This window comes from Lobosporangium transversale, assembly GCF_002105155.1.
Source record: "Lobosporangium transversale strain NRRL 3116 chromosome Unknown BCR41scaffold_95, whole genome shotgun sequence".
NCBI lineage: Eukaryota > Fungi > Mortierellomycota > Mortierellomycetes > Mortierellales > Mortierellaceae > Lobosporangium > Lobosporangium transversale.
Window position 1 is genome coordinate 1 of NW_019029073.1, and position 20105 is coordinate 20105.

Consider the following 20105-nt stretch of genomic DNA (forward strand, 5'->3'; position numbering starts at 1 on the left):
TTGTCTGCCTGGAACAGAGGACCATGGCATGATTTGGATATGTGACATACTATGGCATACATGTTACATGTATATAGTTGTAGCCTATTATAGGCCTAGAACGAATAGGAGAAGGAAGAGAGGAGGAGAGGATCTAATTGCAGAGTGTACACGGCCAAAAGAAAACCCAAAGGCCGCACCAACCAGACAGACAGACAGACAAGAGCAAAGAGATTAAAGAGTAGACAATGATGAAGTACAAGTACAAGAAAAAAACAAAAATAAAGTTGAACTACGCAAACAAACCAAGAAGACATTAAAGTATACGAGCTCTATTTTTTTTTCTTTCTTTCGCCCATTCCTCTTTTTTCCTCCCACGATCTCAAACAGAATAGCGCAGCATCTGATAAACTTGTCTTTTTTCCTGACAATCTGATAAGGAGCCCTTCCCATTTCTACCCTTTCTCTACTGCTCTTTTTTTTTCTTTTTCTATTAAATACCTGCTTTCTTTCCTCTTCCTCCTCCTTCTTCTTGCTATTCCTCTTGGCTTTATCCTCAGGAACCCTTTTCACTTCCTAGACACCTCTCTCTCTCTCTTAATCAACACCTCCACAATGTCTCAATCTGCCCCAAAGAAAAACGTTGTCATCATTGGTGGTTCTTGCGTAGGTAAAGACAATTCAAAACTCGTGTGTAAACCACTTTCTTTTTATTTTTTTCCTTCTCAGGAATGACTTTAATGTCAAGTTTATATTGCTTACTTTCTTTCTTTTTCAATCTATTTGATTTTTTATTGTCCTACCCTGCTTAGCTATCGCTGCCACAATGATCGCCAAAAAATCATTGCCTTCGACTCATCGGGTCATCATCATTGAGAAGCATTCACACTTCCATTACATGTTTGCTTTCCCACGTGCATGTGTCATTTCAGGATGGGAGAATGAGCTCTTTGTGCCCTATACCAAATTCTTTGAGTCACCAGAGCAGGGTCAGGTCATCCAGGCTGTGGCCACAGGCATCTCAAAGACTCATGTTGAGCTCGACAGAGCTATCGAGGGATTTGGAACCAATATCGAGTATGACTACCTGATCTATGCAACGGGGGCCCGTCATCCTGAACCAGGTAATCTCAATGATCATGATACGAAAAAAGGAGCCATTCAACGGATCAAGGACATGCAGGCAAAGATTCAGAAGGCGACAAAGATTTTATTGATCGGCGGCGGTGCAGTGGGACTGGAATTGGCGGTAGAAATTCGGGAACATTATCCAGAGAAGGAGGTGACCCTGGTCCATTCCCGAGACCGATACATGCCCTCGTACAAGTTAAAGATGCATGAGAAGACTGTGGAGATCCTGGACCAGTTTGGGGTGACTAGGATCATGAGCGACAGAGCCATCATTCCTGAAGGAGGATTCAAGGATGATTTCCAGATGATCAAGGTCGTTACAAAGAATGGCAAGGAAATCGAATGTGATCTTCAGGTAAACAAAAAAAAAGCTTTTTTTTTTTTTTTTATTTTTCATTTTTCATTCTTCATTCATATTGTCACATTGTCATAAACAAACAAACGGGAGAGGACGGAAATAGTCTAACAGATTTTTTTTTTTTTTTTTTTTTTTAAAAAAAAGATCCTTTGCACTGGAATGACACCACAGAGTGACATGCTGGGCAAGTTGTCTCCATCCTCCATCAATCTGGCTAATAAGCTCATTAAAACCAAGCCCACACTGCAGATCATTGACGATGAATTCCCCAATATCTATACTGCTGGTGATGTTGCTGACCTGGAGGATGTGAAGGTAAACAAACCGCTGGCAAAAAAAAAAAAAAAAACTTTATTATGCACTTATTTATTTTGTATTGTCTTTGCTTTTCATTTTTTTTTGCTTATTTAGACGGGAGGTGCAGCCTGGCGACAGGGCGAGGTTTGTATGCGGAATATCTGCAAGATGATTGAGACTCCCAAGGTCCAGACCAAGGACCTGATTGTACATAAACCCATGGCCCCTCAGATTATGCTGTACTATGGTCTTGCCAAGGGTGTGGCCCAACTCAAGATCTTTGTCCTCTTTGTCACTGCTTGGGACTTTTTGCTCAAACGATTCTTTAGCTATAATATCCATGCAACACGCTCTTGGTCTTGGCTTGGAACAACTCTCTCGCCAGAAACTGCTGACGACTAAGGAAAAAAAAAAAAAAAAGCTTATTCTTCTATCTAATCAGTCATACATTCAATATAATACATCATATCATATTCATCCTTACTACTGGATCAAGCTAAAATACAAATATATACATATAATATCATCATTGGAATAAAAAACCATTCGTCTATGTATAAATGTATATTTGTACCATGCAACGAAAAAATAAAAAAAAAAAAAAAAGCTACTTGGGGGCTTGTCAGTGCTAAAGATGTTTGACAGAGGGAGTTAGTCCAGTCTATGGGATGACATATTTATGCTTAGAAGGGCAATAGCGATAGTATTATGCTAAAAAAAAGTTAAAAAAAATTTTTGTTTCTTATTTTTGCTATTCGATGAATGATGATGACAGATGAAGGAGTTCAGGGATTACGTTTTAAAAGATGGCTGAATTGCTTTTGCAATCGCTGCAAGGAGGGACAATCAGTACCCATGACTGTATTCTGTCCTATCAGACCAGCCATCGATAATATTATATATAAATAAACATCCATATTTCTGTATTTCTGTCTCCCCGTTGTTGCTACTGTTTCTTGTTGGTGTTGTGCCCCTGACAGTTGTTTGTTCAGTTCAGAACAGGACATGTTTGATCAATACTCAATACTATATACATGTATATATACATGTACGTATATACCATGTTTAACATGGTTTTGAATGCATGTTCAATTGTTTGGTGTGTAGTTTGGTCAGGTGTTTGTTATTCATATGCTTGTGGTGCTTATACATTAATGTGTAAATATACACATAAATGGTCAACACAACAAACAAAGCGCCGCCCCTCTCGAAAAGATTTCAACCGAATGAGAATGAAAAGAAAGATCTTGACGCTGATTGGGCCAGTTAAGATTAATTTAATTTTATTTTTATTGTCTTGTGTAAACTGTTGAGTGGTTTTTTTTTTTTCTTTTTGTAGCGTATATAGCAAGTGTAGCCAGTGGCCACAAGTTGGCCGGTTTAAAAACTAAATGAATGTGAACTAACAAGAAGCAACCTTGAACTGACGAATGGAATGAACAACGGTTCCACAGGTACGACACAGGCTTAGTCTGTAATGAATTAAAAAGTATAATGTAAGATGTACCAATCTCATTCTTATTAACAATTAGTCTTGAAACAATCAAAATCTTCTCGATCAATTTCATATTCATTATCCAAATGTATCTTTTGTTCTTGTCCTACCAAAAAAATGTTAGTTCTCTTTAGTATCATTTTAATACATTTTAATACATTTTAATACATTTTAATACATTTTAATATATTGGGTACTTTTATCACTTATCATTTATCATTTTATCCTTTACCTTTAACCCTTTACCTTTTATATCCCATTTATATATTTTAATATCCCTTACTTGGCGCCCTTCAAACGCCTCAAACGCCTCAGGCACCAAAAAAAAAAAAAAAAAAAACAATATTTTCTTTTTCAGTTGAACTTTTTCTTTTTTTTTTTTTTTTTGTTCTTCTTTTCTTTCTCACAATTATTCCACTTCCACATTCATCATCATCTTCATCTCCTCCTCTTCCTTTCCTTTCCTTTCCCTTCCCTTCCTCCTTCTCCTTCTCATTCCTTCCTTCCTTCCTCCCATCTCATCAATCTTCACCCTTCCCCACGTTCCCTCCGTCATTGAGGCGTACACTCACCAGCACCCTTTGCTGGAATCACTTCTTCACTAACCTCGCCCTTTTTTATCACTTTTTCATCTTTTTTCTTCTTATTCTAGTTACAAACGTAAGGGTTGTTTATTGCATCAATGGACATAGTCTCTTGTTCTGCAGACAGACATCATTCCTCTTCCCCAACTAACATGCATTATTATGTGCCCATTTGAATGCATCCTAATTGATTTTTTTTTTTCTTTCATTATGCATGACTTTCAGGCTCAAAGCAAGTAGAGAGAATATCCTCTGTGACGACCCCTCCAATCACTTAAAATGTCTCGATACAACAATAACCAATACCCGCCTCAAGGAGGCCCTCCTCCACATCAGCAGCCCTATTATGCTGGCCCGCCTCAACGGACTCCCACCAGTCATTCTGCTCATTCTGCTCGATCCCCAACAATGCCCCATATGAACGCAGGATACCCTCCACAACAACCCGTAGGATATGGTGGTCCCCAAGGATATGGTGGTCCTGGAGGATATGGAAGCCCAGGAGGATACAACCATAATGTCTCTCATCAAGGCTATGAAATCGATGACAGCGATGCTGCAGGACTAATAAACAACCAAGGCCGTGCAGGTGGTCCTCCTCCTCCTCATCATCCAGGACAGACCGTACCACTTCCACGCACCGTCTCCAAACTGGACAGAAACGCTACCATGAATCGCAGGGTAGGTTTGTTTGTAGAGCTGTTGTACTCTGGAAAAAAAAGGAAAAAGTCTCTCGGGAATGAGTTTTTTTTTTTTTTTTGTGCATGGACTTTCAAGATGGAAATCTCTCTTTTTTATCAATTGCCACATTGGGCACCTGGAAAAAAAAGCTGTCGGGAAAAATGAACTTTTTTTTTCTTGCAAGTGACTGTTCATTTAGAATACAGACACAGAATAAGCAAAAAAAAAAAAAAAAAAAAAAAATACAGGGCTCTTGTTTTTTGTACTATCGTACAACATACCAATATACAACAAACAGCATACAGCATTCAACGTTCAACATGCAGCATACAGCATACAGATATACTTCTTATTATGTACTTCATGTCGAGTTCTGACCAAATATCGTTTCTTCCCCTTGTATTCTATATTATACAAATGTTTTTTTTTTAATAGTCGATTTGTCATGTACCTCTGACAGATGGAAACTTGGTTATGGACTGTCCTGTACCAAGACAGTTGCTTCAGAATGCCCAGTTCAAGGGCGAACGTGAGTTTGAGTACATGCGTTACACCGCAGCCACCTGTGATCCCAACGACTTCTTCAAGGAGCGCTATACCCTGCGACCCACCATCTACCGTCGCCAGACCGAGCTGTTCATTGTCATGACCATGTACAACGAAGACGATGAGCTCTTCATCAAGACAATGGGGTCCGTCATGAAGAATATCTCTCATCTTTGCACACGCGCAAAATCAAAGACTTGGGGCAAGGACGGTTGGAAAAAAGTCGTTGTCTGTGTTGTTGCTGATGGTCGTAAAAAGTGTCACCCCCGTGTCCTCAAAGTTTTAGCAGCCATGGGTGCCTACCAGGAAGGTATTGCCAAGGATACAGTCGCGGGCAAGCCCGTTACAGCACATATTTATGAATACACCACCCAGGTCATGGTGGATCAGGATCTCAAGGTCCGTTCAGCAGACTGTGGTATCGTCCCTGTCCAGATCCTCTTCTGTCTCAAGGAACAAAACAAGAAGAAGTTGAACTCCCATCGATGGTTCTTCAACGCATTCGCTCCCCAATTGAACCCCAATGTCTGTGTCCTTCTCGATGTCGGAACCAAACCCTCGGGCACGAGTATCTATCATCTCTGGAAGGCCTTTGACCGCGACTCCTCCATCGGAGGTGCCTGTGGTGAGATCTGTGCTGACCTCGGTCCCAACTGCGCCAATTTGCTCAACCCTTTGGTCGCTTCACAAAACTTTGAGTACAAGATGTCCAACATTCTCGATAAACCACTCGAGTCCGTCTTTGGTTACATTTCAGTCTTGCCCGGAGCCTTCTCAGCCTACCGCTACAAGGCCCTGAAGGATTCATCACCCGGTGTCGGTCCCTTGTCATCCTACTTTAAGGGAGAGACGCTCCATACCTCAGGAGAGGCTGGTATTTTCGAATCCAACATGTACTTGGCTGAGGACCGTATCCTGTGTTTCGAATTGGTCGCCAAGAAGAACGAGGCTTGGTTGCTCAAGTACGTCAAATCGGCCAAGGCCGAGACTGATGTCCCCGACAGCATTGGAGAATTCATTTCCCAACGTCGTCGTTGGTTGAACGGATCCTTCTTTGCTGCCTTCTACTCCCTTGCTCACTTCACCCGTGTCCTCACGTCCGGACAAGGATTCTTCCGAAAGATCTTTTTGATGATCGAGTTTGTGTATAATGCAGTCAACTTGATCTTCAACTGGTTCTCTCTCGCCAATTTCTACCTCACCTTCTACTTCTTGACCTTCGCTGCTGCCAACAACGCCAACAAGGACTTCTCACCCTTTGGTGATCGTGGAGAGACAGCTTTCAGTGTGTTGCGAAACATGTATCTTGCTGCTATCATCACTGTCTTTATCTGCTCTATGGGAAATCGACCTCAAGGATCTCGCATCATCTACATTCTCGCCATCCTCTTGTTTGCTTTCATCATGGGTTCCATGCTCTATCTTGCCGCTGCCACAGTTTACTTGGTCGTCAGTCCTGTCTGGGGTAATTACACTCAGATGATTACACTCCTCAAAGTGGATGGACCCTTCCGTGACATTGTGATCTCTTTGATGTCGACCTATGGCTTGTACATTATCTCGTCTCTGATGCACTTTGAACCCTGGCACATGCTCACTTCCTTCATCCCTTACATCTTCCTCCTCCCTGCCTATGTCAACATCTTGATGGTCTATGCCTTCTGTAATACACATGATGTTTCCTGGGGTACCAAGGGTGATAACAAGGCACCAGAACTCGGTGGAGCCACTGTGGTCTCGAAGGATGGAAAGGAAGTCATCAAGTTGGAGAAGCCTACAAACAGGGATGATATTGATGCGATCTATCAATTGAACATGCAGGAACTGGCGGTCCGACCCGATCATGTGAAGGAAAAGCGAGACAAGAAGACAAAGCAAGAGGATTATTACAAGATGTTCAGAACGCGTTTGGTCTTGACCTGGATGTTCTCCAATGCAGTGTTGATTATTGCCATGACCAACAGTTTCAACTATCGACGCGATTCAGCTCCAGATGTGGAGGCCCCCATCAGCAAAGAGGAGATGTTCAACCCTTACCTGTCCATGATCTTTTGGAGTGTTGCAGCCCTCAGCGCATTCCGTTTCATTGGCACGAGTTTGTACCTCATTTTGCGTGCTCTCTTCGGTTAAAGAAAAAAGAGTCATCTTTTTTTATCTGTATGTCCTACGCCCATTTTCTTTATACATATAAATTTAAATAAACCTTGTGCATTTGTAACTAGAAACTATGAATTTATTGAAAATGGAGTGGAAAGACAATATATAATATGTAATAAATAATTAATAATGTTTTATTGATATTTCTTCATCTCCACACATCTATACACTTTACCTGCTGTTAATTATAGCCTCAAAGTCTTGTACACGTAGTACATGTACAAATAATAATAATAAAAAAAAAAGACGTTACGCCCGTTTGGTTTAAGACTCATCTACACTATGTGGTTCCAATTATTAATATTATTATTACTTTCGGAATATGGCGCGATTAACCACCATCTTTTCAAAGATCATGGGTCCTGTACCGTATACGACGTTAAAAAACAAAACAAAACAAAACAAAGAAAACAAAATCCCATTCCATTCTTTCATTTTCTCTCTTTCCCCCTACCCCCAGTCATTTTTCCTTGAAGGGGTGTAATAAAGAGTCTGAAAGTTGTTTCTTTTTTAAGAAAAAATAAAAAAAAAAAAAAAAAAAAAACTTTTAATATGTCCTGTTTTTCAGTTCTTGAGTTCCTTTCCTCTAAAATAAGGAAAAGGATAGAAAAGGAGTTGAGATCACGTTAAAAGGTTTAGTTATCAACAAGCCCTAGAAATATGAATTGGGTCCCAACAGGAGAATAAATAAAAGAAGCCACATATATCGCATGACTAACGAGGTGGGTGTGTACGTATTTGGATATGTACTGTACATGTACATCCCCGAGTCATCATTGACCATGTAAATTTACTTTCAATGTAGGTACCTACCAGTGTTGATGAAAGCGTTCATTATTCTACTTCTTTAGCTGGTTCAATTAGGAACAAAATTGAATCACCGTAGAGGTGCCCTTGCTGAAGATTTACTTCTGAAAGGGATTTCTTCAGCTGATCCTGATTCGAATCAATCACCGGGAAATTGAATTAATGACGCTCCACATTACTGATGAATGTTGCTTCTATTTCTTTGGGATTTTTCATTGACACAGACCTTTTTATTATTTTTTTTTCTCCCTCCCTTTTTTCCTGCGTGGCGATTCTGACGGCGTTATCTTATTCTTCTTAATTTTATATTCATTTGAATAAAGATTAATTAAAGTATCTCTAAGTCGATTATGAGTTTAACGACTTCATCCATCAGTATATTTTTTTTTTAACTGCAATGTTGTGTGAGATTCTGACAGAATGAATGGGGCTTGCTGTAGTATTGGATTTGTCATGTTGTTGTTGATAACAAGTGGAAGATAGCAGCAGCGAATGCGATGACAATCTTAGTCCGATCAGGCGAATCATTCATCGGAGCAGACTTGCGAGGCATCCAGATTCCAGGAGCCGATGTCAGCCATGGTATTTTTGAGTATGCTCAGCTCCAAGGAGCAGATCTGAGGAAGGTCAACTTACGGAAATGTTGGCTTCGTTCAGCAAACCTGAGTGGAGTAAAGATGACAGGAGTACAGTTTGGAGAGTGCCCATTCCTCGGAACCAATGGTGAGGCATATAGAGGGTCATATTCTCCTGATGGCAAGACACTCGCTGCAGTTATTGGGGATGAATCTAATAACTATTCAATCATCATGTATGACACATCGACATGGGAGAAACTCTTGGTTTTAGAAGACAATGTAACTGGCGACAGACTTCTATACTCACCGGACAGCAGGCATATCGCCTCTTGGGGCAATGATCAAGCGGCAGTTCTAATTTGGGATGCAGCCTCAGGTGTATTGGTTCACAGATCGATGGGTCATACAAGCTCTGTCAGCTGTGTAGCGTACTCGCCAAGCAGGAACGACTTTGTCTCAGCTAGCGAGGATGGTTCAGTGCGAGTGTGGGACACCCAAACAGGCATTCTCAAATTTATGTTAGAGGGCCATGCTGGTTCCTTGAGTAGTGTGGCATATTCATCTGATGGAAAGCAGATTGCAACTGGCGGTGAAGACAAGATATTGCGGCTGTGGGATGCGACGTCAAGGCAACAGTTGGTGCTATTGGTTCATCATACGGATAGGATTGAGCAAATTGAGTATTCACCTAACGGCCAAGAAATCATAACTCGTTGTTACGAAGACAGTTACCTGCATGTGTGGGATTTTGAATCTGGTCAAAAGAAGTTTAGTTTGGAGCATAACAATTATGTTAAAGGCGTACAGTATTCACCTGATGGGAAGTTCGCTGCTTCGTTCTACTGGAATGCGATATATCAATGGGATATGCAAACAGTAGGTATTTTGGATTCGTTTTTGATTGCTCTTTTGATCTTTTTGTGGTACGTTTCGTTGATCTTTTTTTTTTTTTTTTTTTTTTTTTTCCAATGCGCCCTTTGAGTTCGCCTTGAGACGGCTCTTCGATTGTTTGAGGCGGTTGCTTGGGATGGTTTTTCAGAGTGGTTCTTCAGGTGCGACCCTTAGGTTTGGTCCATCGGAGTGGATCTTTGGCCTTCTTTGGAATAAACTTGAAAATGGTTTGAGACCAAAGGGTGCTTTCTTGAACTTGTTGTTTATCATTGTGCATGAATGCAGTCAGTGCTTGATCCTTCTCATGGAGGTCTCTAGTGATGTAGGGGATCTTCCTCAGGCTTTGGCACTCTAACTGAGGATTCCTCTGATTGATCGAGCCCTCTCAGTTCCTGTATAGCAGGTCCATACCGATGATCAGCGCATATTTTTGTTCAATGACTTCGCATATAGCAGATACAATATAGCTGCCACGGAGCCACGGGCTATGTCCACATGTTCAGTCTCTTCTATTCTAAAAATGGTGGATCCAATTCGATGTAGCCAGAGGCCGCGTAAACCTTTATGTCATTCTGGTCCACATCATCTTTTTTCTCTACTGTACTGATTACTCCATCTTCGTTCTCTTTCTTTACAGACTCATGCTTTCGGCGATATTATTCGATGGATCCATTTGTACGTTTATGTCTATTTCATCATCATCATCTGACGTCCAACTGCTTCTGTTTGTCGCATGAGGTTGAAGGTACGAGTAATATGTAGTAAGAATATGTGGGAATAAAATGAAAGATCCAAACATGTCAACCCACCTGACTACAGAGCAATATGAAGCGAAATATCATTTGTACAAGTTGTACAAGCGAATAAAATTCATGTAGTTAGACAAACTTGTGTTCGATATGCAAGGTGAGTAGAGTGTCAAGTCTTTCTCCCTCATGATAAAGGTAGGTCAGAAGTGGCGATCTCCCTCAAATGAAAGTATAGCGCAAGAATCATGGATAAAGAAACATGGTATGAATTATTAAACCACACTTTCGTCCTAGTAAGACTTCCTTTGTCGTCTTCGCAATCCATAAAGTCTTGATCCTCGCGGAGAAATCCACATGTTCCATTCTTATTCTTTAGCCTTTCTATTTATCTATTTGTTTATTTGCTATGAGTCTACCCATCAATTATCACAACATTCGTCTACAACAAAAGGTTTGTCTTTGGGTTCATATCTCTTAAAGATCTTGGGATGCCGACACGTTAACTTGATACAGAGTCAACATTCACATTCATTCTTCTCATGTTATTCTGGTTACCGTCTGGATCACCCATCCTCGCGTTTCTCAGCTGTTGTATCTCTATCCAACGGTGAGATCGGACGAGCTAATATCCTCATTCACTCACTCACTCATTCACTTGTGCCTGTTTTAGCAGCTGACTGATGAAAAGCAATGGTTGTCTGAGCGGTGGTGATCCTACTCTTACTCAGCTATAACATCATCTAAAGATGGAAAACGGGGAAATGGTTAGTGAACTGAAAGTCAAAGCATAACCGTACAACTTCCTTGATGCTGTTAATCCACACAAACGGTGAATATAACCGCAGTTTAGAGTAGACTCATGTTCACCATAGCCATATTCCCTTAATAAAAGAGAGACGGCATCGATTGCAGCGCCACCAAAAGTCAAAAAAGACTAATGGCGAGGTAATTGTAAAGGTAAAGGAATAGCAGCCTTGGCCTTACGTACCCAGGGAGCAACCAACTGCAGCAGCCCGAATCCGACCAACTGAAGCATATGGATCCCGGCTATTATTCCAACGAGAAGTGAACTCCAGGGTTTACCCTTGAGAAGGATCCCTGCTCGCATCCTTTCTCCCCCTCGAAATCCGTACAAACACGCCATACTTTGGTTCTTAACAGCCACCACCATCTCCCCTTACCTTGTAAACTGAAATGCCTTGAGGTTGAGGATGGAGTCGAATTGCGCGCAATGCAGGTGATCTAGTTGAAATTCATTTGTGAGTTGACATTTGTTAAGAAAAGGACATTTGAAAAATCCAAAAAGCGTGTGGGAATTTTTTTTTTTTTTTTTTGATGGTGCAAAGGTCACATGATGAACAGAGTGAACCTTTTTTCAACAGTCCTACAGCCGCCTGAAAAGTTATTGAACAACGTGGGCAAACACCTCATATGCAACGTACATAAGGACTCTAACAGCCAGCACAAAACCTTGCGCTCTTTGTTAAAGAGGTTGGCGCGGTTACTTAATGGTGTTTTTACAGCGCATTATGTGAGGGAAAGCCGAAAAGAAAGAGATCGCGGATGGTTGCTTATTTGCGCTATCTCAATAACTTCCTTTAGTTGGATATATAAGTTGGCACTTGTGAAGTGTTTTCCACACCGCATAAACTGCCGAAAGAGGAAATAGAGTACGGTCGTAAGCGCATCGGGCAGGTTGAGATGCCCATCGATATTCAGTGGTAAGTGAACAATTTTGATAACATATTCAGTGGTTCCCATATTGGTTGTTGTTCTTATATGTTCCTATCGAAAAAAAAAAAAAAAAAAAAAAAAAAAATTTATTGAGACGCTTGAAATAGACTACGATAGATCTTTAATTAGGACGAACGCACTTAGACTGTATGGATTGCTTCGTTCAACTGGAGCATTAGAGGGCAATGATCTGGAAACCCAAACAAAAAGTAAGCAAATGCAGAAATTATTAGAATGGAATTCCCTCATCCGAGTCAGTTAGTTATCTAAATATGTGAATAACCGTCATGCTTTTGTTGGTTTCCAGGGATAAAAAGTGGATCGGCGAGCATAAGGAGGAAGGATGACAAATTAGTTTCAGCACACATCCTGGAATATGGTCACCCGAGAGTCCACTGCCTACATTGCTGCAGTCGCACCTACAACCTACAGTGCAGTCGTAAATGTGCTTGATGAAGTACGCCGACGTCTACCGGCCCTTGGTCCCAAGTCAGTACTGGACTTTGGAACCGGACCAGGAACGGCAATTTGGTATGAACAAAAAAGGAAAATAATATCATCCGCTATTACGATCACGGGAGTCATAAGAAATTTAGATTATTTCACAACGTCCGATTGCTAACTCGATGTTGTTATTAGCGCATTCGCTCTGAGTGAACTTACAACAACTGCACTTCGTCGTTCCTCATTAGAACATCTTTGGGATCCCACAAATGATATTTTGGTATGATTTTAAGGATCATGGACTACGACGAACCAAAATGGATATAATAAAATTGGCACTGATATTCATTATGGCAGGACAGATATTGATCTAAAATCAGCTCTACTTGAAATCACTTTCTAGATTCTAATTGATCGTGGCACACCTAGCGGCTTCAAGACCCTAGCAGAGGCGAGGGAGCAGATTCTAGGACTGGATCTCGCTCGGTTGAAGCCAAAACCTACATATGATACATATGGAAACTTGATACCGCCCAAAGATCAGAAGCAGGCTATGTCGTGGCGCCTGTAAGTTACTACTTTACTTCCCATAACCAGTTTATTACTTGTATTGGAGGAAGTCTGAACCTTTTTTGAGATGGAAAACTAAACTTTTGTTTTTATTTTTATATTTCATTTTAAAAAAAGTGCCCTCATGACAAGCTTTGTCCAATGTATGTGTCTTTGTCCCATGACTCACAATGGTGTCACTTTTCACAAAAAGTGCAACGGCCTGATTTTTTGGTAAGTTTTCTATTATTTTTTTTTTATAGTAATATCTGTAATATTTGGAAACGAGTGCCTTTGCCGTTCGTCTTGACAGTTATGTGACCTTCACTAACCTATCGCTTTCTTGTGTTTACACCTCTAGCGTAAGTCAAAGCATACAAAAGAAAACTACGAGGACTCGAAGTATACATATGTGGTCCTGCGCAAAGGCACACGTCCAGTCTACATGCCTCTAGTACAAACACTGATACCATCTGATGCGCCGTCAACACAATCCTCCAATTCACACAACACAAATGATGCTCCTATTAGTGAAATAGTAAAGCCTAGTGGAGGAATTGAACAAAAAGTTGCTGAAATAAACGCTGGAAAGAAGAAAAAGGTTAAAAAGCAGCTACCACCGCCTCCAGTACCATATGGCAATGCTGAAGACATGCAGGCTGCGTCGCACTCCTGGCCTCAGATAGTGATCCCACCACTCAAGAGGGATGGACATGTGGTCATGGACACTTGCGCTGCGAGCGGGTTTCTAGAACGAATCATCCCAAAATCACAGGGCAAAATCCCATACAGAGATGCGCGCAAGGCCATGTGGGGAGATTTACTCCTGCACGGGCCCAAGAATAGACCAATGCGGAAAGATATTGTGGAGAATGTCAGTGATGGACAAGATAGTGGTAGCGGCGCTAAATCAGTGGGTGATATTGAAGGCAAGAAATTGAAGCAGAGGCGAGGCCCGTTAAACACAGGTAATCCAGGAATGCTGGAGCGGATGAAACACAAGGAGAAGAAGCAGAGCAGGCAGAAGGTGACATTAGAAGCAGATGGGTCGGCAAGTAGTCGGAAGAATAGGAGGAGGAAAGAGGAGGATGATGTCATCCTTGAGCTTTAATTGATTTTCATCCACTGTGTCACAAATTGTTTGCATTCTAACTCTTCACGCACACACTCTTATGCTTATAACCTCCATATATCTCTCTTATTATCAACTTTTTTTATTCTCAATTTCAATGAATTACATGACCACGTAATAGCTGACGGTTGAAGAGAAAGACATTCAGATTCAAATTGCTCTTATTATTACAAAGCAGCATGGTTTCTGGCAGCTTTTCTCAATATATTATGAATTGATCTAAAATTTAACAAATTTGACCAATGGTGCCTTCTTACGGAGCGCCTGCATCATAGGTTTAGGGACCTCCACGTCACGACTTCCATACGCATCAAACTTAGTATTTTCAAGTTTTAAGAGTCGCAATGGTGATGCTCGCTTTTTAATTGTTTGAATTACATCAATCAAAAGTTGGAGTTGGTCCAAATCAAAATTGGTGCTTATAAAATCGAGTACTTCAAGAGCTGTGTAATCAATTGCTTTGAGTATCGTTTCCCAGTCCTGAGGCTGGAGCTTCGTGTTTGTGATGGAGATCTTTTCAAGCGGGACCCATGGTCGAAGTTCTTGAGTGAGAGGCTCCGCGAGTCCAGCTGATTTCTCTACCACTAAGCTCGCATTGAGTGTTCGCCGCGATAGTACTGCTGTCGATGTGGAGCCATTGTTCTGTTCTGAATCAGCATTATTTGCCGCTGTAGCCGTTGAAGGTGGGCCCATGACCATGTTGGTAATCCACTGAGTAAGATTTTCAGGAGCCATAGAGTCCTTAGAAGAAAGGTAGACATATAGAGATACCAGCGCTGGCACATTATGTCGTGTCGGGACAGCTTTTAGTAGCTTGGCAACCCAGTCTGGATCTCCAAACTTGAGCATTGAAAGCTCTGTGGTTCGTTTCGCGTACTGCTGAAGGATCCTCTCGGCTCGATCCCGATTCTCTGGTACATCCAGCTTGCCGAAATACAGATGGAGTCGACTCAAATTAGGTGAGCGCTCAATGATCTGACCCAGCTTGTCTCCGCCCTCAGCTGTTAGCGCAAGGTCTTCTATTTCGATCGCAACCAGCTTTGACCCCTATGTTTTAGTCACTTCGTCCAGGATACTGGCATGACTGTCTTTGAATGGAAGGTCAATCACTAACCGCTCGACCATGGATCCGTATCGAGTCAGAACACTACCTAATGGGTCCGCAGGATGACCTTTTTCGAAATTGGTCGTATTAAGCTTCGTCACCACAAATGTGCCAGCACTCTCCACGTTAACTGCATTATTATTTTCGTCACTGAAAACGTATTCAAGCGAGAGGATTGGATTGCTTCCCAATGATAATTTTAAGGTTCGGAGGCTTATGTCTCCTATATCGGCCACCATCTTCATCCTGACAGCGGATATTAGTTGGATACGTTCGAGAGCCTGCCTACTATCCTGACAGTCGATATCGATCTCCGACACGTTCGGATTAAGTCGCAAAATCTCTATCCATAAGTCTTCGGTAAATTCTTGGCCCCGTCTTGTTATCACCTTGGTAAGAAGTCCACGCTTAAGGAACTCCTGCTCTTTTGCTACGACCCCAGCCAATGGATCAAGGGTTCGCAGGGAAGCTGCGTGAATCTTGCCTCTAAACAACTTAAAGGTGGCATCAATGTCCATTTGAATAACCTTCAATTGGTCCAATGTGGGAATAAGGCTAGTATGGCCCATCAAAAAATCGATCGTCGGACAAAAGTGTTTAGACCAGAGTGTCAATCTTGCAAGGGCTGGACAGCTCTTGAGGATCCTCGTCAAAAGTGATCTCGAAGCTTTGTTTGTAGCGTCAAAGTCCGAGCCAAGAGTAAGCCTTCGAACCTGTGGTGCCATTCCCAGGGGGGTTGAGGACACATGTGCATAAAAGTCCTTAAAGTCAGCTATCTCCAGTGATTGGATGCGTCGATTCTGCAAAAGCTGAACGATCGGATCATACCGACGACCATTATTGAAGATGTCACGAGCGGGATTTTGAAAAAAATTGCCATATAGTTTGAAATTTGTAATATTGGCATCTGACACAATTTGTGCAAGCTGACGAAGATCATTCAGAGTTGCATCCCAAGCTATTCCAATCTCAAGGGTCTGGATACCTCGCATTTTGAGGAAGTTGTCATAGAAATCTCCTGATAAATCCTTTTTAAGCGTGAGGCCAACCTCTGTGTCATCTTCGCGAATGACTGCACTATGCGAGATAAGTCTATCCTTTATCTGTTGCAAGGTTGCTGATCGATAGTTCTCACGGTAATGATCAATGCATACCCACTTGACTTTGCCTTCTGTTGTCACTATCCTATACAAGTTACCAAGGACTCGTCCTTCGTCATGAGCAGAAAGGAAAGACTCTAGCTGTCGGAGATCTGCTGCTTCCAGTGTCTCTACATCCTCCAGCCTGCTTTGTCCATCCTCCAAATCCATTCCTCCATCTGCATTGGCAAATTGGCTATTGATGATGTTAATGGTTTCGTCAACTAGTGACCCTATGCTTTCGTTAGCTACATTTAGGCTCCCCTTGATAGCCTCAACACCATCCACCAGCCCTGTGTGTGCAAGAGGTGGTACAACCATCCCAGCTACCGCAAACCCAAACTTGATCATCTCCATCATCGTTAGCACATAAGGCCCATATTTCTGGAAGAACTCCGCTCGATATCGTATCCTTCATGCTTTGCCAGATGAATTTCATGTGATATCTTGCTGTTCTCTGTCATTGTATGCTTGCCACACTCACAGAGGAAGAACAGTCGGAACTGGTTCGATAATGGGTTCATGAGAGCATCACGCCGTCGAGCAGGCTTTGGAAGGACAATGAATAGATGTGGAATGGGATACTCGTGTAGCTCGTATGTCTGGCTGAGTACAGCTTGTATACGGTTCTGGATCAGTGCGAGTCGTTCCAATGCCTTTTCCTGCATCCGGATCATCTTTTCAGACTTTTCTTCAAACGATTTCTTCATGGAGATCTGTTGATCCATGATCCGTTGCTGCCATTGCTGGGTTTCTTTTTGTCCCTTTAACATGAGTTCCTTGGCCTCTTTTTGTTTTGTATAGATTCGTTCCTGAAGCTCGCTACTCTTTTGGACCTCAATCTGGAGACGCTCATAGTAATATCGCACTGACCGCATGAGCTCCTCAGCCTGCAGCTCCTGTCCTGTGAGGATAGTTTGGATCTGGGAGTTCTGTGACTGTTGGCGCTGTGTGGCAGTGCAGAGAGATATCTGAGAATTTGATTTTACAATTGTTGTCTCAGTCGTGCTTGCAGTTGAAATGGTTGTAGAAATAATATCAGAAGTAGTCGATGGAGTGATGAGAGTAGTGTGGTAAAGGACCTGGACAGCATTGTCATCATTCAAAGTGGGCAGGCAGGACGTTTGAGAAGAATGGATGACTGAGGGTGTTTGCTCCACTTCCCCACTATTTTTCTTACGTGGCACGAGAGCCATATCGTCAATACTAGGGACAAAGCCGTAACCCGAGTCATACTTAGGAGCAGGCAAGATGATATCGAGAACTTCGCCTGGATGGTGAGGGATCCGCTTCGGAGCAAGGCTGGTACGAGTCGAGGGAACAGGTCATAGAGAGGTTAAACAGGTAAATAAAAGTAATTAAATCATGAGTGTCAGAGCCTCCATTGGCTTCAGCTTGCAGTATCATATTTATCCCTCTCTATCAACACCTAATGTGGATACAACATGGATACATACTATTCAAAATTGTCATTAGTGAGGAAGAGGATAGCGCGATCTCCATTAACAACGCGCTCAGCTTTTGGGAACTGGCTCACGATATCATTCCAGAGAATGACTCGCTGACCAGACTTTGGATCGAGTCGAGTGGGGATGATGCGTAGTTTCGCAGAAGATGTTGATGATGATAGCTGAGGTCCTCGAGGAAACGAGGGGCGAGGGCGAAACGCTTGTGAGGGGTGGTCAAGGTCGGTGGCGAAAGCGACAGTAGTAGCCATGGTGATTTCTCTTTGTCTGCCTATCAGCCTGTTTGTCTCTTTGTCTGTCTCTTTTATCTGCTTTTCAATCTCCTCCGTCAGTGCTGTGCCTACTTAGGCCAAGTTGAATTGTAAGGAAATGAATAGGGCGGGCGAAAGTACAAAGAACTGAAGTTAGAAGGAAAGGAAAGAAAGCAGAAAGATGGTGTGTTTGCATGGGAAAATACCCAGAGGGGCGAAGGCGGAGGCGCGGGCGAGGGCAAACCCTTGTATTTGGAAAGATCCCAGTCGATTGTTTTTTACTTTAGTGCGTGCCAAAACTGATGCATTTTTCAACATTCATTCCTCATTCTCCTTCTTCTTCTTTATGATCTTCCCTACCACCGCCGTTTCTCATTCTCATTTGTCTCACCTCCATGGAGTCTCATCGTCATCGCCATCAGTGGCCTAATTAGCATCTCATTGCATCTATTATGGCAATTAACAACTTCTTGTTTTTATTTATTCCTGTTACTTCTCCTTTTCCCTAACGATGTTCCCTCCTTTAGCCTTATATAACTCCCTCATTCTCTTCGGCATACCGCAGTATAGTTTGTGTAAGGATTCAGGAGGGATATGTGTCCATATGTCTTGGACTCTCTCAGAGAGATCCTCCATATTCTTTGGCTTGTCTGGATAATGATCCAACTGCACCTTCATGTATGCCCATATGTTTTATATTGGGTTGATGTCAGGAGAGTTTGCTGGCCATTTCATGAGAGGTATCTTAGACTTTTGGATATAGGTCATTGCTATTCTTCCGGTATGAATCCTAGCATTGTCCTGCTGAAATATGAAATTGTCCTTATCCATCAAGTAGTAATTCCTGGACTTAAAATATAATCCTTGAGAACGTCGACGTAGGTTACTGAATCCACTTTGTCTTGGAGCCAACAGCCTTCGCCTGGTTCGTAGTAGGTGATACAACCCCAGAACATCATTTTCCCTCCGCCACCTTGCCTTGTCTTTTTGATATGATGTGCTCGTAGAGTTTTATCCCATCGATGTCTGTAGTAGCACTTTCTTCCGCAAGACCCAACTCTGCTAAAGATGGTCTCTAGAGTCCAGTCCAAGTGATCCTTTGCAAAATTATACCGAGCATAGATTTGCTTCTTCGTCAGATCAGGCTGCTTCTGTTTTACATATGCCATATCATCCTGCATAAGGTACTTTTGATGCTCAATTTACGACCTGCGCTCCTTCCCTCAATTGAACAAGTTATTGACCATCTTTTAGGGTCTCCAATACACCCATGTCAAGATATCTTGATAAAAGCTGTTTTGTTTTCTTAGTGACTTTGCAGGGTCGGTCCCCTCTCAGCACTGGAATACTTTCTTTGCCTCTTTTCCTAATCCTTTGAGCTGAGGTAACAGATATCCCTAAACTCTTTGACACTTCTCTGCAAGGCTTTCCTTGACGAAGCAGAACAGTTGCATTTTGGATAGTTGATTTGGATAGTGATTTCATGTTATGATAAAGATATGGCAGATATGTAGAGTGTCGCTTGGTGTATCAGTGGTGATGGTGCAATAAAGAAAGAATAAAGAATAAGAAAGAAGTAAGGGATGGACAAACCTGACATGTACTTTTTACCAAAACTGATGCAATGAGACATGACTATACAAATGGCGATTATTTGCTAATTGCATCATTGATGAGAACAGCGATGACAGTCCACGAAGGTGAGACAAATGAGAATGAGAAGCGGTGATGGTAGGGAAGATCATTAGAAAGGAAAAGGAGAATGAGGAATGGATGTCAAAAAATGCAATTTATTGCATCAGTTTTGGCACGCACACCATAAACAACTAAAACAAAATTTTTGCCAAACCAGAAACGGCGAGCACAAACAGATTAACAGTCTCTTTCCTCAGTGTTATTCAAGTGGGCTCCCGAGTCAGGAACATCCTTCAAATGCAGTTATTCACTGGACTATTACTCATGTTTTCATTTCCCAAATCAAGGAAGGAAAAAAGCACTTTATATTTGTACGTTATAAGTATCAGCGGTGCCA

At 42.0% G+C, this 20105-nt stretch overlaps 4 protein-coding genes across 4 annotated transcripts; 3 read left to right on the forward strand and 1 right to left on the reverse strand.

The window, feature by feature from the left end:
* Window positions 1–805: 805 nt before the first annotated feature.
* On the forward strand, window positions 806–2167 carry BCR41DRAFT_315508 (hypothetical protein; the record flags this gene model as incomplete). Its single annotated transcript, XM_022021212.1, has 3 exons — window positions 806–1465; window positions 1613–1783; window positions 1880–2167. The coding sequence occupies 3 exons, from the start codon at window positions 806–808 to the stop codon at window positions 2165–2167; spliced, it is 1119 nt and encodes a 372-aa protein (XP_021875160.1).
* Window positions 2168–3643: 1476 nt separating this feature from the next.
* BCR41DRAFT_427010 (glycosyltransferase family 2 protein) lies at window positions 3644–7353 on the forward strand. The gene is made up of 3 exons (XM_022030811.1): window positions 3644–3920; window positions 4070–4525; window positions 4961–7353. The coding sequence occupies exons 2-3, from the start codon at window positions 4124–4126 to the stop codon at window positions 7199–7201; spliced, it is 2643 nt and encodes an 880-aa protein (XP_021875161.1). The 5' UTR covers window positions 3644–3920; window positions 4070–4123; the 3' UTR covers window positions 7202–7353.
* A 5010-nt stretch (window positions 7354–12363) lies between these two features.
* On the forward strand, window positions 12364–14091 carry BCR41DRAFT_402535 (hypothetical protein; the record flags this gene model as incomplete). The annotated part of the gene is made up of 6 exons (XM_022029319.1): window positions 12364–12518; window positions 12627–12711; window positions 12835–12998; window positions 13119–13144; window positions 13244–13251; window positions 13342–14091. The coding sequence occupies 6 exons, from the start codon at window positions 12364–12366 to the stop codon at window positions 14089–14091; spliced, it is 1188 nt and encodes a 395-aa protein (XP_021875162.1).
* A 240-nt stretch (window positions 14092–14331) lies between these two features.
* On the reverse strand, window positions 14332–18312 carry BCR41DRAFT_427012 (hypothetical protein; the record flags this gene model as incomplete). Its single annotated transcript, XM_022030812.1, has 4 exons — window positions 17814–18312; window positions 16841–17658; window positions 15264–16754; window positions 14332–15131 (listed from the first exon to the last, which is right to left on the reverse strand). The coding sequence occupies exons 1-4, from the start codon at window positions 18071–18073 to the stop codon at window positions 14332–14334; spliced, it is 3369 nt and encodes a 1122-aa protein (XP_021875163.1). The 5' UTR covers window positions 18074–18312.
* Between the last annotated feature and the right edge of the window lie 1793 nt (window positions 18313–20105).

Bases quoted from the DNA above. Each gene is read 5' to 3' on its own strand.
- BCR41DRAFT_427010 (XM_022030811.1), top strand. From the start codon at position 4,124: ATGTCTCGATACAACAATAACCAATACCCGCCTCAAGGAGGCCCTCCT. The intron at 4,526-4,960 runs GTAGGTTTGTTT...TTTTTTTAATAG, and splicing joins ACGCTACCATGAATCGCAGG to TCGATTTGTCATGTACCTCT.